General features: G+C 43.8%; 1 protein-coding gene across 1 annotated transcript in view; it reads left to right on the top strand.

The window, feature by feature from the left end:
- Positions 1-26,357, top strand: part of LOC138283044 (uromodulin-like) — a 158,924-nt gene that overhangs the window by 74,403 nt on the left and 58,164 nt on the right. The window contains exon 7 of the mRNA XM_069221178.1: positions 24,942-25,184. Coding sequence (XP_069077279.1) covers positions 24,942-25,184 — 243 coding nt within the window. The remainder of the gene's footprint in view (positions 1-24,941; positions 25,185-26,357) is intronic.

The raw sequence follows: 26,357 nt of genomic DNA, 5'->3' as shown, positions 1-26,357 counted from the left end.
TTATCCACAATAATCCGTTCATGTAGGAGGCTGGACTGGCTTGTAGTGAGTACCAAGGGGTACTTGCACCTTGCACCAGGCCCAGTTATCCCTTATTAGTGTATAGGGTGTCTAGCAGCTTAGGCTGATAGATAATGGTAGCTTAGCAGAGCAGCTTAGGCTGAACTAGGAGACGTGTGAAGCTACTACAGTACCACTTAGTGTCATATGCACAATATCATAAGAAAACACAATACACAGTTATACTAAAAATAAAGGTACTTTATTTTTATGACAATATGCCAAAGTATCTTAGAGTGTACCCTCAGTGAGAGGATAGGAAATATACACAAGATATATATACACAATAGCAAAAATATGCAGTATAGTCTTAGAAAACAGTGCAAACAATGTATAGTTACAATAGGATGCAATGGGGAAACATAGGGATAGGGGCAACACAAACCATATACTCCAAAAGTAGAATGCGAACCACGAATGGACCCCAAACCTATGTGACCTTGTAGAGGGTCGCTGGGACTATTAGAAAATAGTGAGAGTTAGAAAAATAACCCTCCCCAAGACCCTGAAAAGTGAGTGCAAAGTGCACTAAAGTTCCCCTAAGGACAAAATAGTCGTGTTAGAGGGAAAATGCAAGGAAAACACAAATCAGCAATGCAACAACGATGGATTCCTGACTGAGGGTACCTGTGGAACAAGGGGACCAAGTCCAAAAGTCACAAGCAAGTCGGAGATGGGCAGATGCCCAGGAAATGCCAGCTGCGGGTGCAAAGAAGCTTCTACTGGACAGAAGAAGCTGAGGTTTCTGCAGGAACAAAAAGGGCTAGAGACTTCCCCTTGGAGAGTCGTGCAGAAGTGTTTTCCTGCCGAAAGGACGCCAACAAGCCTTGCTAGTCGCAAATTGTGCGTTTGGTGTTTTTGGACGCTGCTGGGGCCCAGGAGGGACCAGGAGGTCGCAAATTGGACCTGAAGAGAGAGGGGACGTCGAGCAAGACAAAGAGCCCTCACTGAAGCAGGTAGCACCCGGAGAAGTGCCAGAAACAGGCACTACGAGGATGCGTGAAACGGTGCTCGCCGAAGTTGCACAAAGGAGTCCCACGTCGCCGGAGACCAACTTAGAAAGTCGTGCAATGAAGGTTAGAGTGCCGTGGACACAGGCTTGGCTGTGCACAAAGGATTTCCGCCGGAAGTGCACAGGGGCCGGAGTAGCTGCAAAGTCGCGGTTTCCAGCAATGCAGCCCAGCGAGGTGAGGCAAGGACTTACCTCCACCAAACTTGGACTGAAGAGTCACTGGACTGTGGGGGTCACTTGGACAGAGTCGCTGGATTCGAGGGACCTCGCTCGTCGTGCTGAGAGGAGACCCAAGGGACCGGTAATGCAGCTTTTTGGTGCCTGCGGTTGCAGGGGGAAGATTCCGTCGACCCACGGGAGATTTCTTCGGAGCTTCTGGTGCAGAGAGGAGGCAGGCTACCCCCACAGCATGCACAAGCAGGAAAACAGTCGAGAAGGTGGCAGGATCAGCGTTACAGAGTTGCAGTAGTCGTCTTTGCTACTATGTTGCAGGTTTGCAGGCTTCCAGCGCGGTCAGCAGTCGATTCCTTATCAGAAGGTGAAGAGAGAGATGCAGAGGAACTCGGATGAGCTCTTGCATTCGTTATCTAAAGTTTCCCCAGAGACAGAGACCCTAAATAGCCAGAAAAGAGGGTTTGGCTACCTAGGAGAGAGGATAGGCTACTAACACCTGAAGGAGCCTATCAGCAGGAGTCTCTGACGTCACCTGGTGGCACTGGCCACTCAGAGCAGTCCAGTGTTCCAGCAGCACCTCTGTTTCCAAGATGGCAGAGGTCTGGAGCACACTGGAGGAGCTCTGGACACCTCCCAGGGGAGGTGCAGGTCAGGGGAGTGGTCACTCCCCTTTCCTTTGTCCAGTTTCGTGCCAGAGCAGGGGCTAAGGGGTCCCTGAACCGGTGTTGACTGGCTTATGCAGAATTGGGCACATCTGTGCCCAACAAAGCATTTCCAGAGGCTGGGGGAGGCTACTCCTCCCCTGCCTTCACACCATTTTCCAAAGGGAGAGGGTGTCACACCCTCTCTCAGAGGAAGTGCTTTGTTCTGCCATCCTGGGCCAGGCCTGGCTGGACCCCAGGAGGGCAGCTGCCTGTCTGAGGGGTTGGCAGCAGCAGCAGCTGCAGTGAAACCCCAGGAAGGGCAGTTTGGCAGTACCAGGGTCTGTGCTACAGACCACTGGGATCATGGGATTGTGCCAACTATGCCAGGATGGCATAGAGGGGGCAATTCCATGATCATAGACATGTTACATGGCCATATTCGGAGTTAAAATTGTGAAGCTACATATAGGTAGTGACCTATATGTAGTGCACGCGTGTAATGGTGTCCCCGCACTCACAAAGTTCAGGGAATTGGCTCTGAACAATGTGGGGGCACCTTGGCTAGTGCCAGGGTGCCCTCACACTAAGTAACTTTGCACCTAACCTTTACCAGGTAAAGGTTAGACATATAGGTGACTTATAAATTACTTAAGTGCAGTGTAAAATGGCTGTGAAATAACGTGGACGTTATTTCACTCAGGCTGCAGTGGCAGGCCTGTGTAAGATTTGTCAGAGCTCCCTATGGGTGGCAAAAGAAATGCTGCAGCCCATAGGGATCTCCTGGAACCCCAATACCCTGGGTACCTCAGTACCATATACTAGGGAATTATAAGGGTGTTCCAGTAAGCCAATGTAAATTGGTAAAAATGGTCACTAGCCTGTCAGTGACAATTTGGAAAGAAATGAGAGAGCATAACCACTGAGGTTCTGATTAGCAGAGCCTCAGTGAGACAGTTAGTCACTACACAGGTAACACATTCAGGCACACTTATGAGCACTGGGGCCCTGGGTTACCAGGGTCCCAGTGACACATACAACTAAAACAACATATATACAGTGAAAAATGGGGGTAACATGCCAGGCAAGATGGTACTTTCCTACACAACCCCCCCCCAAACGAAGGACAATAAGACTAGCCATGACCTGATGAGTCTTCATTGTCTAAGTGGAAATATCTGGAGAGTCCATCTGCATTGGAGTGGCTACTCCCAGGTCTATGTTCCACTGTATAGTCCATTCCCTGTAGGGATATGGACCACCTCAACAATTTAGGATTTTCACCTTTCATTTGTTTTAGCCAAAGTAGAGGTTTGTGGTCTGTCTGAACAATGAAGTGAGTGCCAAACAGGTATGGCCTCAACTTCTTCAGAGCCCAGACCACAGCAAAGGCCTCCCTCTCAATGGCAGACCAACGCTTTTCTCTAGGGGTCAACCTCCTACTAATAAAAGCAACAGGTTGATCCTGGCCCTCAGAATTAAGTTGTGATAGGACTGCCCCTACTCCTAATTCAGATGCATCAGTTTGGACATATAATTTTTTAGAGTAACAAGGGCTTTTCAGGACAGGTGCAGAGCACATGGCCTGCTTCAGCTCCTCAAAAGCTTTCTGACAGTTTGCTGTCCATAATACCTTTTTAGGCATTTTCTTGGATGTGAGGTCATTAAGAGGGGCTGCAATGGAGCCATAGTTCTTAATGAACCTCCTGTAATTCCCAGTGAGGCCTAGGAAGGCTCTCACCTGAGTCTGAGTGGTAGGGGGAACCCAATCAATAATAGTTTGGATTTTCCCCTGAAGTGGTGCAATCTGTTCCCCACCAACAAGGTGTCCCAGATAAACCACCTTACCCTGCCCTATCTGGCACTTTGAAGCCTTGATAGTGAGGCCTGCCTTTTGCAGGGCCTCCAAAACTTTCCATAGGTGGACCAGGTGATCATCCCAGCTGGAGCTAAAGACAGCTATATCGTCCAAATATGCTGCACTGAAAGCTTCCAGCCCTTGCAGGACTGTGTTCACCAACCTCTGAAAAGTGGCAGGTGCATTTTTCAAACCAAAAGGCATTACAGTAAACTGGTAATGTCCTCCAATGGTAGAAAATGCAGTCTTAGGTTTAGCATCTTCTGATAATTTGATCTGCCAATACCCTGCAGTCAAATCAAAAGTGCTTAGATACTTGGCAGATGCCAGTGTATCTATAAGCTCATCTGCCCTGGGTATAGGGTGAGCATCAGTTTTGGTTACCAAGTTGAGACCTCTATAGTCTACACAAAACCGCATTTCCTTCTTTCCATCTTTGGAATGGGGTTTTGGTACCAGTACCACAGGAGAAGCCCATGGACTGTCAGAGTGCTCAACCACTGCTAGTTCTAACATTTTCTGGACCTCTTGCTTTATGCAGTCCCTGACATGGTCAGGCTGCCTATAGATCTTACTTTTGACAGGTAAACTGTCTCCAGTATCTATAGTGTGCTCACACCAAGAAGTGGTACCTGGCACAGTAGAGAAGAGTTCAGAGAATTGATCTAGGAGATTTATGCAATTATCTTTCTGCTCAGCAGTAAGACAATCAGCCAAAACTACACCTTCCACAAGAGCATCTTGTTCTGTGGAAGAGAAGAGATCAGGTAGAGGATCACTGTCTTCTTCCTGTCCCTCATCAGTTGCCATGAGCAGGGTGAGATCAGCCCTGTCATAGTAGGGTTTCAGGCGGTTGACATGGAGCACCCTAAGGGGACTCCTGGCAGTGCCTAAGTCAACTAAATAGGTGACTTCTCCCTTCTTTTCAACAATTGTGTGGGGACCACTCCATTTATCCTGGAGTGCTCTTGGTGCCACAGGCTCCAAGACCCACACTTTCTGCCCTGGTTGGTACTGAACCAAAACAGCCTTCTGATCATGCCATTGCTTCTGGAGCTCTTGGCTGGCCTGAAGGTTTTTACTGGCCTTTTTCATGTACTCAGCCATCCTTGATCTGAGGCCAAGTACATAATCCACAATATCCTGCTTAGGAGCTTTTAAAGGTTGTTCCCAACCCTCCTTTACAAGTGTGAGTGGACCCCTAACAGGGTGTCCAAAAAGAAGTTCAAAGGGGCTGAAGCCCACTCCTTTCTGGGGTACCTCCCTGTAGGCAAAAAGGAGGCATTGTAGAAGGATATCCCATCTCCTGCAGAGTTTTTCAGGGAGACCCATAATCATGCCTTTGAGAGTTTTATTAAATCTCTCCACCAGTCCATTTGTTTGTGGATGATAGGGTGTTGTGAACTTGTACGTTACACCACACTCCTTCCACATGGCCTTTAAGTATGCAGACATGAAATTGCTTCCTCTGTCTGATACTACTTCCTTTGGGAAGCCCACCCTGGAAAATATTCCCAGGAGGGCCTTTGCCACTGCAGGAGCTGTAGTGGTCCTTAAAGGAATTGCTTCAGGATATCTTGTGGCATGGTCCACTACCACCAAGATAAACCTATTGTCTGAAGCAGTAGGAGGGTCAAGGGGGCCAACTATGTCAACCCCTACCCTTTCAAAGGGAACCCCAACCACAGGCAGTGGGATAAGGGGTGCCTTTGGGGTGCCACCTGTCTTGCCACTGGATTGACAGGTTTCACAGGACTTACAAAATTCCTTTGTGTCCTCAGACATCCTAGGCCAATGAAACAGGGGAACAAGCCTGTCCCAAGTTTTCATTTGTCCTAGATGCCCAGCTAAGGGAATGTCATGTGCCAGTGTTAGGAGGAACTTTCTGTACTCCTGAGGGATCACTAATCTCCTGGCAGCTCCAGGTTTAGGATCCCTATGCTCAGTGTACAAGAGGTTGTCCTCCCAGTAAACTCTGTGAGAGTCACTGACATCCCCATTAGCCTGTTTGACAGCTTGCTGTCAGAGACCCTCTAATGTGGGACAGGTTTGCTGTGCCACACTCAGCTCCTCTCTGGCAGGCCCCCCTTCACCCAAAAGCTCAGCAGTGTCTGCTTCCAGCTCCTCTGGTGTAGGTTCTGCACAGGGAGGGAATTCTTCTTCCTCAGAAGTAGAATCCACTGTAGAGGGAGGGATAGTAGGAAGTGGTTTGCTTCTACTAGCCCTAGCTTTAGGGAGCACTTGGTCCATTGTTCAAGGATCCAAGCTTCCCTGTCCTTTTTGCTTTTTGGCCTGAGCCCTTGTCAAAGCAAAAATATGCCCTGGGATGCCCAGCATTGCTGCATGGGCCTCCAACTCCACATCTGACCAAGCTGATGTCTCCAAATCATTCCCTAATAGACAGTCTACAGGTAAATCTGAAGCTACCACAACTTTCTTTGGACCAGTTACCCCCCCCCAGTTGAGATTTACAACAGCCATGGGGTGGCTTTGTGTTATGTTGCGAGCATCGGTTACTTGGTACTGGTGTCCAAGTATGTGTTGTTCAGGGTGCACCAGTTTCTCAATCACCATTGTGACACTGGCACCTGTGTCCCTGTAGGCCTGGACCTCAACACCATTTATTAGGGTTAGTTGCTTGTACTTCTCCAAGTTATGGGGGCAAGCAACCAAAGTGGCTAAATCAATAGCCCCTTCAGAGACTAAAGTAGCCTCTGTGGTCTCCCTAATCAGACCAACCCCAACTAAGTTACCAAAAGTGAGCCCAGCTACTCCCTTGGATTGGCTATTAGTAGGTTTGCTCCCACCACCACTGCTATTAGTAGGGACACTAGGTGTAGCAGTAGGGGTTGTAGTGGTAGGAGCAGTGGTGCCTTTCTTTGGACAACTGGTATCTGTTGTCCAATGGCCTTTTATTTTACATAAATAGCACCATGGTTTCTTTTCCTTGTTCTGATTAAAGGAGGATTTGGACCCACCACCCCCACCAGAGTGTTTTTGTGGGCCTGATGAAGACTCATTTTTAGATTTGTCCCCACCCTTGTCAGAAGACTTACCATCCTTCTTTTTGTTGCCATCTTTGTCACCCCCTGTGTGAACTTTTCTGTTCACTCTTGTTCTGACCCATTTGTTTGCCTTCTTTCCCAATTCTTGGGGAGAGGTCAGATCAGAGTCCACCAAGTACTGGTGCAACAAATCAGACACACAATTATTAAGAATATGCTCTCTCAGGATTAAGTTATACAGGCTGTCATAATCAGTAACTTTACTGCCATGTAACCACCCCTCCAAGGCCTTCACTGAATGGTCAATGAAATCAACCCAGTCTTGTGAAGACTCCTTTTTGGTCTCTCTGAACTTTATCCTGTACTGTTCAGTGGTTAAGCCATAACCATCCAGGAGTGCATTCTTAAGAACTTGGAAATTATTAGCATCATTTTCTTTCACAGTAAGGAGCCTATCCCTACCTTTTCCACTAAATGATAGCCATAGGATAGCAGCCCACTGCCTTTGAGGGACATCCTGTACAACACAGGCCCTCTCAAGTGCAGCAAACCACTTGTTAATGTCATCCCCCTCCTTATAAGGGGGAACTATCTTGTGCAGATTCCTGGAATCATGCTCTTTTGCAGGATGACTATGGGGAATACTGCTGCTGCCACCATGGGTTTCTAAACCCAGTTTCTGTCTCTCCTTCTCTACTTCTAAAGTCTGTCTATCCAAATCCAGCTGTTGCTTCTTGAGCTTCAGTCTGGTTTGTTCCACTCTCAATCTATTGAGCTCCCTTTCTAACAATCTGTCATCAGGGTGGGTGGGAGGGACATGCCTTGACACAGAAGTATGGTGAGAATGGACAGAAGGAGACCTGTCCCTTACAGAAGCCACCCTAACAGCTTGGTTAACAGAAACATCACTACCAGTATGGTGAGAATAAATGCTTTTGCTATGATGTGAGACAACACTATTTATATGGTGTGGCTCCTCATCATTACCAACTATGCTAGACTGTCTAGTAATGGGCAGGCTGAGAAGTTTCTTTCCTGAATCTTTTCCTGGGGGAGTCCCTGGATCAGATTGAGAACCATTAGCTACTTTTTCCACAGATTGGGCACTTATGGCCTTATCCTGTACTCTAAGCATGTTAATTAACAGTTCCAAGGAAGGATTCTTCCCTACACTCAAACCTCTCTCTATACAGAGACTCCTTGCTCTTTTCCAGCTAAGGTTGTCATATGCATGTTTGGACAGATCAACATTTTGGCCTGTGCCAGACATTTTTAGAGAGAGTTAAAGTGATAGTAAAAGATAAAAAGTTTCTCAGAGCTTTTAGAAAGACAGAGAAAAAAAAACTTTAAAAACTTTTTAGAACTTTTTGGAAAGTTAGAAGTACTTTTCAGCACTTAGAAAAGAGTGAAAAGAGGAAATGCAAAACTTTTTGGCTATGTGTATATACACTGACCTTGTTTTGTATATTTTTCTCTTATGAAAAGTACAATGACAAGAGTGGTAAGTAGTCTCAAGCACTTATCCCACCACTGCACAACCAATGTAGGAGGCTGGACTGGCTTGTAGTGAGTACCAAGGGGTACTTGCACCTTGCACCAGGCCCAGTTATCCCTTATTAGTGTATAGGGTGTCTAGCAGCTTAGGCTGATAGATAATGGTAGCTTAGCAGAGCAGCTTAGGCTGACCTAGGGGACGTGTGAAGCTACTACAGTACCACTTAGTGTCATATGCACAATATCATAAGAAAACACAATACACAGTTATACTAAAAATAAAGGTACTTTATTTTTATGACAATATGCCAAAGTATCTTAGAGTGTACCCTCAGTGAGAGGATAGGAAATATACACAAGATATATATACACAATAGCAAAAATATGTAGTATAGTCTTAGAAAACAGTGCAAACAATGTATAGTTACAATAGGATGCAATGGGGAAACATAGGGATAGGGGCAACACAAACCATATACTCCAAAAGTGGAATGCGAACCACGAATGGACCCCAAACCTATGTGACCTTGTAGAGGGTCGCTGGGACTATTAGAAAATAGTGAGAGTTAGAAAAATAACCCTCCCCAAGACCCTGAAAAGTGAGTGCAAAGTGCACTAAAGTTCCCCTAAGGACAAAATAGTCGTGTTAGAGGAATAATGCAGGAAAGACACAAACCAGCAATGCAACAACTGTGGATTTCCAATCTAGGGTACCTGTGGAACAAGGGGACCAAGTCCAAAAGTCACAAGCAAGTCGGAGATGGGCAGATGCCCATGAAATGCCAGCTGCGGGTGCAAAGAAGCTTCTACTGGACAGAAGAAGCTGAGGTTTCTGCAGGAACGAAAAGGGCTAGAGACTTCCCCTTTGGTGGACGGATCCCCCTTGCCTTGGGGAGTCGTGCAGAAGTATTTTCCCGCCGAAAGGATGCCAACAAGCCTTGCTAGTCGCAAATCCTGCGTTTGGCGTTTTTGGACGCTGTTGGGGCCCAGGAGGGACCAGGAGGTCGCAAATTGGACCTGAAGAGAGAGGGGACGTTGAGCAAGACAAAGAGCCCTCACTGAAGCAGGTAGCCCCCAGAGAAGTGCCAGAAACAGGCACTACAAGGATGCGTGAAATGGTGATCGCCGAAGTTGCACAAAGGAGTCCCACGTCGCCGGAGACCAACTTAGAAAGTCGTGCAATGCAGGTTAGAGTGCCGTGGACCCAGGCTTGGCTGTGCACAAAGGATTTCCGCCTTACGTGCACAGGGGCCGGAGTAGCTGCAAAGTCGCGGTTTCCAGCAATGCAGCCCAGCGAGGTGAGGCAAGGACTTACCTCCACCAAACTTGGACTGAAGAGTCACTGGACTGTGGGGGTCACTTGGACAGAGTCGCTGGATTCGAGGGACCTCGCTCGTCGTGCTGAGAGGAGACCCAAGGGACCTGTAATGCAGCTTTTTGGTGCCTGCGGTTGCAGGGGGAAGATTCCGTCGACCCACGGGAGATTTCTTCGGAGCTTCTGGTGCAGAGAGGAGGCAGGCTACCCCCACAGCATGCACAAGCAGGAAAACAGTCGAGAAGGCGGCAGGATCAGCGTTACAGAGTTGCAGCAGTCGTCTTTGCTACTATGTTGCAGGTTTGCAGGCTTCCAGCGCGGTCAGCAGTCGATTCCTTATCAGAAGGTGAAGAGAGAGATGCAGAGGAACTGGGATGAGCTCTTGCATTCGTTATCTAAAGTTTCCCCAGAGACAGAGACCCTAAATAGCCAGAAAAGAGGGTTTGGCTACCTAGGAGAGAGGATAGGCTACTAACACCTGAAGGAGCCTATCAGCAGGAGTCTCTGACGTCACCTGGTGGCACTGGCCACTCAGAGCAGTCCAGTGTGCCAGCAGCACCTCTGTTTCCAAGATGGCAGAGGTCTGGAGCACACTGGAGGAGCTCTGGACACCTCCCAGGGGAGGTGCAGGTCAGGGGAGTGGTCACTCCCCTTTCCTTTGTCCAGTTTCGCGCCAGAGCAGGGGCTAAGGGGTCCCTGAACCGGTGTAGACTGGCTTATGCAGAATTGGGCACATCTGTGCCCAACAAAGCATTTCCAGAGGCTGGGGGAGGCTACTCCTCCCCTGCCTTCACACCATTTTCCAAAGGGAGAGGGTGCCACACCCTCTCTCAGAGGAAGTTCTTTGTTCTGCCATCCTGGGCCAGGCCTGGCTGGACCCCAGGAGGGCAGCTGCCTGTCTGAGGGGTTGGCAGCAGCAGCAGCTGCAGTGAAACCCCAGGAAGGGCAGTTTGGCAGTACCAGGGTCTGTGCTACAGACCACTGGGATCATGGGATTGTGACAACTATGCCAGGATGGCATAGAGGGGGCAATTCCATGATCATAGACATGTTACATGGCCATATTCGGAGTTACCATTGTGAAGCTACATATAGGTAGTGACCTATATGTAGTGCACGCGTGTAATGGTGTCCCCGCACTCACAAAGTTCAGGGAATTGGCTCTGAACAATGTGGGGGCACCTTGGCTAGTGCCAGGGTGCCCTCACACTAAGTAACTTTGCACCTAACCTTTACCAGGTAAAGGTTAGACATATAGGTGACTTATAGGTTACTTAAGTGCAGTGTAAAATGGCTGTGAAATAACGTGGACGTTATTTCACTCAGGCTGCAGTGGCAGGCCTGTGTAAGATTTGTCAGAGCTCCCTATGGGTGGCAAAAGAAATGCTGCAGCCCATAGGGATCTCCTGGAACCCCAATACCCTGGTTACCTCAGTACCATATACTAGGGAATTATAAGGGTGTTCCAGTAAGCCAATGTAAATTGGTAAAAATGGTCACTAGCTTGTTAGTGACAATTTAGAAAGAAATGAGAGAGCATAACCACTGAGGTTCTGATTAGCAGAGCCTCAGCGAGACAGTTAGTCACTACACAGGTAACACATTCAGGCACACTTATGAGCACTGGGGCCTTTGGTTACCAGGGTCCCAGTGACACATACAACTAAAACAACATATATACAGTGAAAAATGGGGGTAACATGCCAGGCAAGATGGTACTTTCCTACAGTTCAACCCTCAAAGAAATTAATTATTTCACCAAGTGGTTGATTTGAAATACTATGAATCGTATCCCGGTGCCGTATTCCCAATTATGTTTTTTTATTTTATTTTACTGGCACTCCATTTGAAAAAACGCTTACTGATATCCCGTGCTGTTCAATAACATTCACAGTCCACAAGGCATCAGGTGAGATACTTTACTAGTGCGTTGCTCTAAACAGAGCAAAGCCTTCGCGCTTGAGTTCTATAGAGTATTTCAATTTGTTTGAACAGCGTGATTTGAAGAGGAAATGTTTCTGTTTATTTAAGCAGCACAGAGCAAAGCCTTCACGCTCGAATTCTGAGGAGTGATTCAGTTTATTTTGTCAGCGTAATTGAGAAAGAGATATTTCTGTTTATTTAAGCAGCATAGAGCAAAGCCTTCACACTCGAGTCCAAAGAAATGTTTCAGTTTGTTTCACCAGCATGCTTATTTCTGTTTGTTTAAGCAGCACAGAGCAAACCCTGTGTGCTGGAATTCTGAGGAGTGTTTCAGTTTGTTTTAACAGCGTAATTGAGAAATAAATGTTTCTGTTTATTTAAGCAGCACAGAGCACAGCCTTCTCACTCGAGTTCAGAGAAATGTTTTAATTTATTTCACCGGCATACTTGAAATGTTTCTGTTTATTTAAGCAGCACAGAGCAAAGCCTTGCACTTGAATTATGAGGAGTGTTTCAGTTTGTTTTAACAGCTAATTGAGAAAGAAATGTTTCTGTTTATTTAAGCAGCACAGAGCAAAGCCTTCACACTCGAGTTCAAAGAAATGTTTTAATTTATTTCACCGGCTTGAAATGTCTAGGTACATTGATTACTTTTTGAGACCTTTTGTTGAAAGTCTTCCATCTTATATTAAAGATACAACACAGTTTTTAAGGATTATTGATGGAATTGAATGAGAAGAGGACTATCTTCTTGTAACGATGGATGTTACTAGCCTGTACACCTGCATCCAACATGACTTAGGGTTAGTAGCAATTCGACATTTTTTAAGGGCAAGATCACTTTCATTTCTGATGCAGACGGAAATGATTTGTGATATGATCAGTTTTTGCCTTCATAACAATTTCTTTCTCTTTGATGATAAGCTGTACAAACAAACACAGGGTACGGCTATGGGAACTTGCCTCGCACCAAGTTATGCAAGTCTGGTGATGGGCTGGTGGGAGGAGCAAATATCCACTAGCTCACCCGACTTTGATGAAAGAGTCATTTTATGGTGTCGCTTTATAGACAACATCTTTGTGATTTGGAAGGGTGATGAGACTTCGGCTAGAGATTTTGTAGCCTTTCTCAATAACAACAACTACAACTTACATCTAAGCGATCAGAGTAGTAAACAACAGATTCCTTGATGTGGAAGTTATAGTCCAAGAACAGTCACTAAGGACCAAACTTCATAGAAAATTGACAGCGGGTAATAGCATATTGAATGCGGACAGTGCCCATCCACCAAATCTTATTGCCAGTATTCCCTTCGGGGAATTGTTAAGAGCCCACAGGATTTGTAGTACTTGGGAGGACTATCAGAAAGAAAGTGACAATATGCTTTCACGTTTTCTAGAAAGGGGGTATAGGAGTAAAATGATTCTTCAAGCTAAAAATAAGGCGGACAATATAAAGAGTGAGAATCTAATATAACCCAGAGTGGACTTAGATGAAGATGATCAAAATATAAGATTTATTACAACTTATTCTAATCAGTCACAGGTCCTGAGAATGATTCTGAACAGGAGCAGGCATATGCTACAGAATGATTCCACCTTAGGTAGTACCATCCCGGAGGCACCTGCGATTATGTTTCGCAAGGGTAGATCGTTGAGTGATGATCTCAGCCGGAATAGAATAACTAGGGATAGTGTCAGAGCTATGTCCCTTGATCACTCTGTGGGCTTTTTGTTGTTGCAGACAATGCAAGGCATGCAAATACAGTACAAACTGCCTTAAAGTATGTGGTGAGAATGGGCATTGGATGTACCAAATTCGAGGACATTTTAATTGCAATACAGATTTCTGTGTTTATTGTTTGATGTGCCCTATGTGGGCAGTACAATACACAAGGCTAAAAAGAGGGTTCTTGAACACATTCGAGCGATTCGTAATGTTGATAGAACACACCCAGTGGCTAGGCATTTCCATGACAAACATAATGGGGGTGAGAGGTTGTTGAGTTTTGCAGTCATTGATCAGATTAAACCCAGTATCAGGGGAGGTAATAGAGAGAGAAAAATGAGGATTTTGGAATTAAAACTGATTATTAGACTCGGCACCCTGAGCCCTGGGGGTTTAAATTAAAGTGAGGAGATGAATGTGCATTTAGGTTAATTGAAGCTGCTGGACATGTGTACATATATATTTTTTGTAAGTTATTCTAATCATATTTTATTCAATTTTGTGGTGTTTTTATATAATAGGTTTTTGTGATAGATGTGACAGTGTGGGAGGTGTTATGATTAGTGGCAGGTAGTAAGAGACACATATTTGCACACATGTATAGGAATTGTTTTGAATATTAATATAGGGCTGTCTGGGTATATTTGAATTATCTTTTGATATTTACAGCATTTAAAATATTTAAATATTTAATATTTAATATGGATGTCAATCAAATGATTATAATTAATTAGGTCATGGAGAGTAATTAATGTGGATATTTTAAGGAACAGAATGGTATTCGGTGCATATTATGTTTTCGAAAAATTGTTGTGGACTATTTGGGATATTAATAATAATTAATATTTAATATTCAATATTTAATACCATATATGTAATGAATGTAGAAAACAGCTCTGGACCATTTGGGTTATTAACAGTATTTAATATGTAATATTTAATATTTTATATGCAATATGTAAGTTATTTGAATGATTATATTGAGATTCAATGAATTTATGTACAAAGAGAGCAAATAATATAGATAATTTTGTAATTGTAAGGTCAACTTTGGTATAGCTTATGGGCCATTCTAGACATTCCAAGATGGTGCTGACATCTGCACACTATGGGCTAGTTGGGTGACCTGATAGTCCTTCTTTTATCTTTGTCCTTATGTGTATGCTGGGTGTGGTATATAGTTGGTTTGTGAGAAACTATCAATTGTTACGTGATCAAGGCTACGGCTGAAACGCGTTGTTCTGGGAGGAAGCATTGGTGAATAAAAGTTTTTTGGACCTCCATTTGTTGTCCGGGAACTTTCTCCATGTAACAGGAGGATTGTTGGCAATATATATATGCCACCAGTTCTCTTGCAGTAGCAGCTTGCGTCTTAAAACCAACGCACATACTTCAACTGACACGTTTCAACTGTAGCTTTTAGGCAGTAATAAAAAGGTCAAGTAACTCTTGTGAATATGTTTCTGCTACAAAAGGATCTGACATTTGTCTAGTGGCAGTTTTTATGCCATAAAGTAGCGCAGAAGGTATATATGCCTACTGCAAAGATCAAATCTGTATTTTATGTAAATAGCTGAGTACATTAGTAAAGTCAGCCATGACCTGCGCTATAATACAAATGAAATGTATGTGCGAGGGGGGCTATGGAGAGATGAAGGGCAGTTTTGCTTGGTGGAAATGAGGAAATCCGAGGAAGAGGTCATGGGAGTAGGAGCACCAATAATGATTGTTGGACTGGACGACAGAGGCGTTAAAGACTGTGACGATTGGTATGTGATAAGGTGAAGTAATGTGTGTTTTTTTTGTTTTTTTGATTGTCTTGAGAGAACGTGCTGATTGAGGGAAGAAGCGAAGGTAAGGTGTCTGACCTTTACTGTTGTATGCATCACACCCACCAGCAATTTTGTAACTGTCTAAGTAGACTGGTGTTTTAGAGCGAGAGTTTAGCCAGTAGCAGAGATGGCTTCACGTTGGATGACTGCTGCTCCAGCCCTAACTCAGGTTATACAGGACAGCTCTGACGTAGGATCAGAGACTGAGACAGCAGATACTGAGACAGCATCTGAGGGATAGGACAATGGTGCAGACTCTGGGAGTGATTTTTCTGACAACTCCTCTTCCAGTGATTCTGAGGGAGGTGATGAGGACAGTCCTGCTGTCCATTTGCAAGTACAGTCTGTTCAGCGGGACAATAGCAGGTTAGCCCAAACCAGAGAGCAGGTGTATGTGGCAGCAAGCACAGAGAGAGTGACCTCTTAGGAGCTCCCCAATTTAGTTCAGTCCCAAATTCCACCGCCCAAATCGTATTGTAGAGACATCAAAATTATCTATCACAAAACCTGGTTTTATAAGGCAAGCACCTGCGTTTTTGGTCCCGGGCTCAGCGGCCATATAGGGAAACCTACCAAACCCAGATATTTCTGGAAACTAGACACCCGAGTCAGTCCTTAGAGGTGTGGATTCCCCAAAGTTTTCTTACCCAGAATACTCTGCAAAAGTGAAATGTTGAATAAAAACTAAACTTTTTCTTGCATTCTGTCACACAAACTACAGGAATATGCTGGGATCCACAAAATTCCTACCTCCCAGTGTTTCCCCATCTGTCCTGAGAAAAACGCTACCCCACTTGAGTGCCTGTACCTAGTGCCTGCTTCAGGAATGGATCACCCCAGGGTCAACTGTTGCCCTCATGTAAGAACTAATATTGACCGCTGTGTGATCCATTCCTGACACGGGCGCTAGGCCTACCCACACAAGTGAGGTACCATTTTATCATGAGACTTGGGGGACGCTGGGTGGAAGGAAATTTGTGGCTCCTCTCAGATTCCAGAACTTTCTATCACCGAAATGTGAGCAAAAAGTGTTTTTTTTGACAAATTTTGAGGTTTGCAAAGGATTCTGGGTAACGGAACCTGGTGAGAGCGCCACAAGTTACCCCATCTTGGGTTCCCCTAGGTGTCGAGTTTTAAAAAATGCACAGGTTTGGTAGGTTTTCCTAGGTACCGGCTGAGCTGGACAACAAAATCCACAGCTAGGCACTTTACAAAAAAAAGTCCGTTTTCAATGTAAAAATGTGATGGGCGTTTCCTGTCGCGGGCACTAGGCCTACCCACACAAGTGAGGTACCATTTGTTTCCGGAGACTTGGGGGAATGCTGGTTAGAAGGATATTTGTGGCTCCTCTCAGATTCCAGAACTTTACATCACCAAAATGTGAGGAAATAGTGTTTTTTTGCCAAATTTTGGTGTCTAATTTTAAAAAATGAACAGGTTTGGTAGGTTTCCATAGGTGCCGGCTGAGGTAGAGACCAAAATCCACAGCAAGGTACTTTCCACAAAATGTCAGATTTCAATGTAAAAATGTGATGTGTTCATGTTGCATTTCCTATCATGGGCATTAGGCCTACCCACACAAGTGAGGTACCATTTGTATTGGGAGACTTGGGGGAAAACAGAATAGAAGAACACGTTTTATTGCCCCTTGTCTTTCTCTACATTTTATCCTTCCAAATGTAAGACAGTGTGTAAAAAAAAAGTCTATCTGAGAAATGCCCTGTAATTCACATGCTAGTATAGGGACCCCATAATTCAGAGATGTGCAAATAGCCACTGCTTCTCAACACCTTATCTTGTGCTCATTTTGGAAATACAAAGGTTTCCTTGATACCTATTTTTGACTCTTTATATTTCACCAAATGAAATTCTGTATACCCGGCTTACAATGAAAACCCGTTGCAAGGTGCAGCTCATCTATTGGCTCTGGGTACGTAGGGTTTTTAATGAACCTACAAGCCCTATATATCCCCACAACCTGAAGAGTCCAGCAGACCTAACAATATATTGCTTTAAAAAATCTGCTATAGCTGGAAAAATGTATAGAAGAAAACGTGGGCACGTGAAAACGTGGAGGTTTTTTTCCACCTCAATTTCAATATATTTTTATTTTAGCTGTTACTTTCTGTAGGAAAACCTTGAAGGATCCACACAAATGACCCTTTGCTGAATTTAGAATTTTGTCTACTTTTCAGACATGTTTAGCTGTCTGGGATCCAGCATTGGTTTCACACCCATTTCTGTCACTAACTGGAAGGAGGTTGAAAGCACAAAAAATAGTAAAAATGGGGTATGTCCTAGTAAAATGTCAAATTGTGTTGAAAAAAGTGTTTTTCTGATTCAAGTCTGCCTGTTCCTGAAAGCTGGAAAGATGGTGATTTTAGCACCGCAAAGCCTTTGTTGATGCCATTTTCAGAGAAAAAACACATGCTTTCTTCTGCAGCCCTTTTTTCCCATTTTTCTGAAGAAAGAAAATGACATTTTAGCTGTATTTTGGCTAATTTCTTGGTCTCCTCCAGGAGAACACACAAACTATGGGTACCTTTAGAATCCCTAGGATGTTGGATAAAAAGGACGCAAATTTAGCGTGGATAGCTTATGGGGACAAAAAGTTATGGAGGCCTAAGCTCGAACTACCTCAAATAGCCAAAAAAGGCCTGAGCACTGAGGGGGGGGGGGGGATCCAGCAGCTAAGGGGTTAAGGAGGAAAGTGGCTTTTGTATTTTTCAGGAGTGTTCTCAGAGTATGGGCTTCCTGAGTAAAGGCTGGAATTTTATGAAATCTTTGGCAACATCGATGTTGATCACAAAAACATTCTTTGTATTTAGGGTAGGTTGAAGATTGACAACTGAACTATTAGTAGATCCTCTGCTGAGATAATGAAGTGAGGAGTGACCAGAGGACGGTGAGCATCATTTTAAAAAGCAATATGAAAAACCTTGGCATTAATCTCGCCAATATGGAAAAATGCAACAGCCAATCGAGTCTTGACAAAATGAAGTGGCAACATCGAATGAATAGACTTGATCACCAACATGATCGTGGATAATGGTGTTGCTATTTTTTTGTGCATTTTTGACTTCAACAGTGAAGAGGAGTGTGATGCACAGAGCTTGCTCCTTATGGGGGTGAATGTGTTGCAGCTATCTTTGATCGTGGTGTTATTGTTGTTCCAAATTTAAGGGGAAGCACATCAGGACAAAATCAAAGCCTGTGATGTTTTCCTTTCGATATTTGACATCTGCCTGAAGTGTTGGTGTCAGCAATGTGATGTTGACGCCTTCTGACATCTTTTGACTTCCTCTCTGTAGATGTTTCTATGGGGGAGTGTTTATGAGTTGCTAGATCTGTTGAGGCTGCCTTTTTTGTCTTCTTACAGTTTTTCTTGGACCTCACATTTTCCAGCTGTCCTCTCAACTTGAGATGTTCCTGTTGTTAATGTACTTTGACATTTTTGGCAAAATTTACATTCTTTGACAAAATAACTAGAAATTTGACAAGCCACACCCTTCACCCTTCACTAGCTGCATTCTTTCTCTGACTGAAAGAGCACCTCACAAAAACTGTAGAGGAAAAAGTTTGTAAAACAGTCTGAAAAGAGGTTCACTCAGAAGAGAAGTGAAGACATCAAGTGTAGCCATAAAAATGATTTTCTAACAACAAGTTCTCTAAACAAATTGAGGTGTGAGAATCTACAGGTGTGCTGGGATCATTCTCTTATGATCTGGGAAAAAAGTAATTTATTTGACAGCATGGCTTATGAAATCAGAGAGTATGGATATTTAAAGATATTACCAAAGTATCCATCCACCTAATGATTTTTCAGTTATTGCTAATATACCTTTTGCTGCTGTTTTATTGTGTTGTTATGCCTGTTATGTTTCAACCATGAAATATAGCGTATAATTCTTGATTAAACAAAAGTGGATATCTTTTTGTTGTGAGAAAATGTATCATCATGCCTGTGGTGTTTCAAACATAATGTATTGTTTCTGATCCTTCAATAAAGGAAAGTGGATCTCTTGTTAGTGTGAGAAAGTATTTTTTTCTGTCTGGTCAACACTATTTTTTGGTGACTGGTATTAACGTAGTAGTATTGGCTAACTTCACATTGGCCTACTTAACTTTCCATTAAGGCTACATGATACGGTACATGAAATAAGCTAATAGCAAGCAAATTTAAATGTGTCACCTGTGGACATCATCTCTCATCCACTCGGTGGTCTATGAAATCATGGCTTCAGGCCTACCTTTGTAGTTTGCCGTCTGCAGCCTTTAAACCTGCAGGCAAACCTGTCTAAATAATCCTTCTGAAAGGAAATAATCTTACTATTAAGTGTCAAATAGGTCGCCCCTAAGCAGATCTAGAAGTCCACAAAGTAAGGTACCTAGTAGTTAAAGGTGATACATAGAATAATGTAAAGTTGGCATGAACCTACAATGACTAGCCCCTAAGCGCTAATTTCACTGTGAAGGGCTGCAGCTGCCCTGTAGGAAGTTCAGAATACAACTGCAAATCTGATATCTGAGGTGTGGGAAGAGCTACAGGAATAATTTTAACATTTATTAAGCATCCTTTTCTTAGTGAAGTCAGATATTTAGGAAACCTTTAGGAAAAGTGTCTTTTAGTTGAGCCCCTGAACCTCCATCATGCTAATGAATGTTAGCCTACCAGCAAATGGTCTTACCAGTGCTTCCCCTTAATGAGATGTGAAAACTGTTCCCAGATCAGAAACAATTGCTTGGGCCTTTTGGCAGGAAGACCTGGGTGTGAGGTATGTGACTCATATCAACTTAAGAAGGGGGGATGAGCACAGTTTGGGAACTTCATTAACCTGAAAGAGATCATGCATACTGAAGGGTAAAGGGGGACTTGAGGAAGAGAAGCCTTTTGTTTCCTGGGCTTTTTATATTCAGTTTGTCACCAGCCCAGTGGGAGGAAGGATGGTCTCACAACCAGTTTGGTGTAGCTCAGTAAGAGGGGACTGCTAATTCTCACAAACACACCTCAGCCTGGGGCTGCAGCAGCCTTCAAGGGCGGAAGGGTGCTACTTTTTTTAATCTACCCCAACACAGTACACTGTGGGAATGATTGTAGTAATTCAAACAGGAACTCAAACACAACTTTCAGAAAAAAGAAAGATTAGTTCTTAGAGAAATAATATTATGAAAACTCATCAATACAAGGAGCTTGTAGTTTACTCACCATTCTAGCGGAAGTAATCACCACTAAGGAAGTCAGGGGCATATTTATACTCTGCGCCAAATTTGCGTCAACATTTTTTACGCAAATTCAGTGCAAACCTAACCATATTTATACTTTGACGCCCTTTCCCGCGAACGACAAAATTCATCAGTGTGCGTCATTTTCTGGATGCGTGAAACCACTTTGCGTTAATGACATGAAAGGTAGGCGTTCCCGTCCAAAAATGACTTTAAGGCCTGTGCACCTTATATATACTCCTGCGTCATTTTGACGCACAGGAGGGGGCGGGCCTTAAATAATGGCGCCCAGCCTAATTTGCACTGTTTTTTAACGCCTGGGTGGGAGCAGGCGGTAAGTGACATGTGGGCTCATTTCCATGGTCTTTGACCATGGAAGCAGTCCACAGATGCCCTTCCCTGTCCCCAAGAACACCCCCTGCCACCCTCGCCCACCCCTAGAGGACACCCATGGATAGGGGGACCCATTCCAGGTAAGTACAGGTAAGTAGCGGTAAGTATATTTTTTATTTTTTTAAGTGACATAGGGGGCCTAACTTGGGCCACAAGTCCCTTGGGCCACGCCATTGGGTAGGGGGGCATGACTCCTGTCTTTCCTAAGACAGGAGTCATTTCAGTAGGGGTTGTGCATCAGAAAATGGTGCAAGTCCGGTTAGAGCCATGATTTTTTACTCTAACCTGACTTGCACCATTTTTTGACGCACAATCCCCATTCTTCCCTATGACGGCGCTGCCCGGTTAGTGTAATTATTTTTTACTCTAACCAGCCCGCAACGCCGGCTAGCATCATTCCATAAATATAACGCCCGGTTGGCGTGTTGGAATTGCGTTAGCCGGCAATACATTTTTTTACGCAAACCAGCGCTGGCGCTGGTTTTCGTCAAAAAGTATAAATATGGCCCATAGTTTCCACAAAAGATGCTGCATGAGCTTTCTATATTGTCTCCAAAGGAGGCCACGGCTATCTGGAGAGAACCACATTCAATTCCCAGGCTGGAGGAGATCTACGAACTGGACGAAAAACTTTCTTAAAACCGTCTAAGAAATCATGAATCAATCACACAGTAAAGAAGGATGTGTGAGGAAGGGATTCATGATAGGCGGTGATGGCGACCAAATACGCTCTCATTGAAGAAAAGTATAAACCAGCGTCGGCCAGATAAAGAAAATAAGCAATACATCTCTTCCTGTCCTCGTGTCTGCTTTCCTCTTAATACACAATATGCAGATCCGCCTCCACCTGAACGCATGTGAAAACTTTGTATTGTAGTTCATTTTTGCCAATTTCGAATTTCATGAAAATGCTGTGAGTTGCACATATGGTTACATGAAAGAAGCATCTTACAGATGTAGACTTCACATTCAATTGAACATTTGATCCAAGATGGGCTGGATGTCTTGTTTGGAATATTTTGTTTTGATAAGGAAGTGTACTGGAGAACACATCTTTTCCCACTGATGTTTCAGCACTGGGCCGATAGTTCCTTTTTCCACTAGTGTTGTGGTCTTTAGCATTAGCTGCTCCAGCATTGCAGGATCTGAGCCATGGGACACTGGAAGTAGGGAGGGCAAAGGGTGCTACAGCACCCCAAACATAAGCCAGATTTCAGAAGGTGAATAAGTATTGCAGCTGCCTTTAAAAAAATGTCTTTATCTTGTCACATTTGTTGTGTTTTCAAAAGACAGAGACCAAGGGCCAGATGTAGCAAATGGTTTGCGCCTCGCAAACAGCGAAAATCGCCGTTTGCGAGGCGCAAAAGCCTCTTTGCTATTCAGAAATGCATATTGCGAGTCGGACCGACTCGCAATATGCATTTCAGAATCGCAAATAGGAAGGGGTGTTCCCTTCCTATTTGCGATTCGGAGTGGAATGCAATTCCATTTGCGACCGCATATGCGGTCGCAAATGGAGTCGCAGTTACCATCCACTTGAAGTGGATGGTAACCCACTCGCAAATTGGAAGGGGTCCCCATGGGACCCCTTCCACTTTGTGAATGGACCCACAAATATTTTTTCAGGGCAGGGAGTGGTCCAAAGGACCACTCCCTGCCCTGAAAAAATACCGAAACTAAAGGTTTCGGTTTTTTTTTAAGTGCAGCTCGTTTTCCTTTAAAGTAAACGGGCTACACTTAAAAAAAAAAAACTGCTTTATTTAAAGCAGTCACGAACATGGAGGTCTGCTGACGACAGCAGGCCTCCATGTTTGCGAGTGCCTAGACTCGCTATGGGGCCGCAATTAGCGACCCACCTCATGAATATTAATGAGGTGGGTCATTGCGACCCCATAGCGAGTCGCAGTCGGTGTCTGAGACACCGTACTGCATACCAATTTGCGAGTTGCAAATTGCGAGTCGCAGGGACTCGCAATTTGCAAGTCGCAAATTGGCGTTTTGCTACATCTGGCCCCAAATGTCAGCTATGACTTCTGACAAATTGCTATTTATTCTTTCAACATGCAGTTTGGTATTTATGTTTCTTTCTCTGACTGCAAAGTTAGAGAATGTAAAGTGAACTCTCTGATAATCTTGCAGGCATACAGGGAATGTGAAAGGAAAGGCTGTCAGTTTTCTGTCTTCACAAACTTTTAAATACCTGCAAATGACCTCTATAAATATTTCAAAACATATCAGTAATTAGAAAAGTAAAAAAGAAGCAATTGTTGTATAATTCTGAAGTGAGATAGAAACAAATACTTTAATAGGATAAAACATCAAGACACTTTAGTGATGAGCAAATGATAAACATCTGCTGAAACCTGATATCCAAGTGTTTTTGTTTGCTACATGTTAGTGCAAACGTTGTTGCTAATTTAATGGAAACTGTGTTGTCTGCAAATGGCTGTGGGCTACCACACCATGCTTTAGTAATATATTTGCGTAAGTGTGCTCTAAAATGCACCACAGGCTACCCTCCCCTTACCATACTCCTTCTAAATTGCTGTGGCTCATTTGCTATACTTGTTGTTTGTGTAACACTTGGATTTTGCACAATCCCTCTCACTTTAGGGATGTAACATTGATGGAAGAATCTCACCACTAATTTGAGCCCTTTAGTGGAATCTAAGACAGTGATCCTGATTTGGCTCCTATTTTAGACACTATATCAAACCTTTAGGTCTTAGGCCCAGATTTAGGAGGGCCTAGCGCCTCCTTGCGCCACATTAGAGTCAGTTTTCATGACACTAATGTGGCCCAACAAGGCCAAAGTCGCCATGCAATATTTACAAAGTGGTGGAATGCTTGCATTGTGCCACTTTGTAACCCCTTGCGCTTCATTATGCCTGCAACAGGCATAATGTATGCAAAGGGGCCGTTCCCCCATTAGAGGGACTGCAAAAATGGTGCAGTGGAATCTAAGTGATACATTGACATTGTCCAACATCAACATTCCTTCCTTGATTCCCTCCATGATATCCTCCCCTTTCTCACTATATTACACAAATTGAATCATAGAATCCCAAAGAGGGAAGTCATATTGGCTTAGGAAGGCAGCTTTAGTGATGCTTCATGATGTTTGCCGAATCTTACAAAAGGCATCCCCACTAGTCCTCTCCTTTTGAAGATTATTGAGATAAGTTGGGCCCTCTGCATTATATCTCTTCTTTGGTGTAACTACTATCAAAGAATCACCAGGTATCAGCTCCTTGAGAAATCTGGGATCTAACTCTTTAATTTAGAATTTCTTTTCCAGTTGTCTCCTCCCTCCCTGGATAGAAAATAGGTTTGTGAAGTTGCCCCCCCTCCTCAATGACTGGTCATTTATCAAAAATGTTCTGTATACTGGTCAGAAAGAAGAGGGAGGTAAACGCAGCCCAGTGAAACTCAGACAAAAAAAAATGTTTTTTTCTGGAAAAAGTGTTTATGCATAGGGAATGTTCTAAGTCATTGAATAAAAGCTAAATAAATCCAAATATTTGTTGTTAGTAGCAAACAAAACCTGACAGTAAAGTGCCATTGTGTTCAGGATGTTTCTCACAGATCAGAAAAGAATGTACTGCCTAACTCTCACCCTGCTGGTCGTGATAGGACAGAGGAGGACTCCAGGGTTTTTAAAGGGACAGAGGTGTTTTGTGCCAGGTGTACTATTTCCACTGCAACACCACTTCATGTTTTTCATTTTCTGTTGTGTATCCTATTTTAAGAGATGTTGTAATGTGTCTCGGCCAATTGCACAGTTTTCTTACCATTTGGAATAATTGGATTAAAATAAAAACATTGAATGTCACTGTTAGAGTATGTTTTGTGTTATTGATCGGGTTAGTAAATATGATAGTTTGTCTTTGTATTTGTATTTCTCTTGATCTTGCAGATGCTCAGAGATTTCCCACCTTTGATGAATGTCAGAGGGAATCCCATAGAGAAGAACTAGCTTTATAATAATGTGGTAAATGTTCTTTCCACCAAGGACATCTGATAGTGCCAGAGAATAACAGTTCTTTTATTGCTCAGATGTTTGAAATCTACCTAGAAATATTTCGGGGTCTGTAATGCCCCAGCATGAGGGCCATCACCTGGAGCTGCGTAAGGTGTTCTCAAGCCTCTTTCTTGAGAACTAAACTGAATAACATTCTGTGTCTATTAATCAATACATCAGATGAATAAATCATAAATCTCTTGATGTAATTAGCACACATTCTCTTGTACATATCCTGAGATCTCTTTTTTATTTATCCAGCACCGTTTCTCTACCACCAGTGAATGGCTCTGGACCAATTACCGCCACCATGGCCGCCTTTAAGTCTAATTCCTTTGCTGACCCACTCACAGAAGGTGACACCCTGACAGTGGGCACCCCACTTTACATTGGTGTTTCAACTACATTCTCTGATGGAGACACATTTACCCTAAGGGCAGACAGGTGTGTTGCTTCCCCCAGCAACAACCCCACTGATCCCGGCGTTGAACTAATTGCAGGCGGGTAAGTGACCATTTCTCAATGATGCTCTACCTGTCTTCCTCTTAAATAACATCTTTGGTGCCTATGCCCAGGGGACTGAGGGTGCTAGAATAGAACAGCAATTATTAGAAGACCATGGGCATCATTTAGGGGTCCCCAGGGGTTGCCTTTATGACTTCTAGCTTCTCCTTGTGACTGCAGGCCCTACCTTGCAAACCCTGTCCTAGGAGATCACTAAAGTAGTGTCAAAATGCTAAACTGGGCTTTCCCTTGAATTATGTTTAACTTGCAACCAACATTAACGTGTTTCTTGCCATAAAAAAAGGTTCAGCATTGAAACTACACTGCACTGAAACAAAATGTTACCATTTGTGGCCTGTGGGACATGGGTTGAGCTATTTTTGCAGAGTGCATCTCCAGCAAGAACCTAGAACAGTGGTAACCTGGAAATAACACAACTTACAATGTAATATATTGTTGTTGATTGAGAAGTTCCAGCAAAAGGTGGCTCCATGGCTCTTGCTGTCTCTGGACATGTCAGGGGAGAGGGGAAATACAGCACAAAGCAGGGAGAAAAGAAGTGTTAAAAGAGAAAGGAGGGAGCAGCAGAGAGACCAGGTGACTGTAAGAAGACACAACAGAAGGTGATGGAAGGTAAAAGGCAAAGTGAAAAGGTGTGTGGGTCTGCACGTGTGTGTGTGGGTCTGTACATGTGTGTGTACGTGTGTACGTGGGCCTGTGCGTGTGTGGTTTGGCATGTATAGCCACGCTGTGAGGAAGTTAAAGAAAAAGCACTGCCTAATGATCACACTGTATTTTTATTTCAGGCTCCAATGCACTTTAGTACTTAGGCACATTAGCACTTTATGTATCGTAGGTCTGTTTTGGGGGTGTTGCATTTTACTGTGAATTGTGTGCTAACTACAAATTTTATCATAAGTGTAATGGTTTCAATTAACTAAGCACTTAATAAAATGTACTTACTTACAGTTATTGATAGAGGTATCAATACATGGTTTCACAATGTACAGTACCTAGCTGTGAGCCTGATATCTCCATTCACTAATTTCTGGTTGAGTCCTGTAGTCCCATTGAACACAGCAGACTTGCGGGTACGCAGCAATAGCACTTTTGCTGTCCACACCACAAGCCCGCTTGTGGACTTATTTGTGTGGTTTTCAGTTCAGTTTTAAA

The sequence above is a fragment of the Pleurodeles waltl genome, chromosome 2_2 (assembly GCF_031143425.1).
Source record: "Pleurodeles waltl isolate 20211129_DDA chromosome 2_2, aPleWal1.hap1.20221129, whole genome shotgun sequence".
Classification (NCBI taxonomy): Eukaryota; Metazoa; Chordata; class Amphibia; order Caudata; family Salamandridae; genus Pleurodeles; species Pleurodeles waltl.
This window is presented reverse-complemented; position numbering and strand designations above follow the sequence as displayed.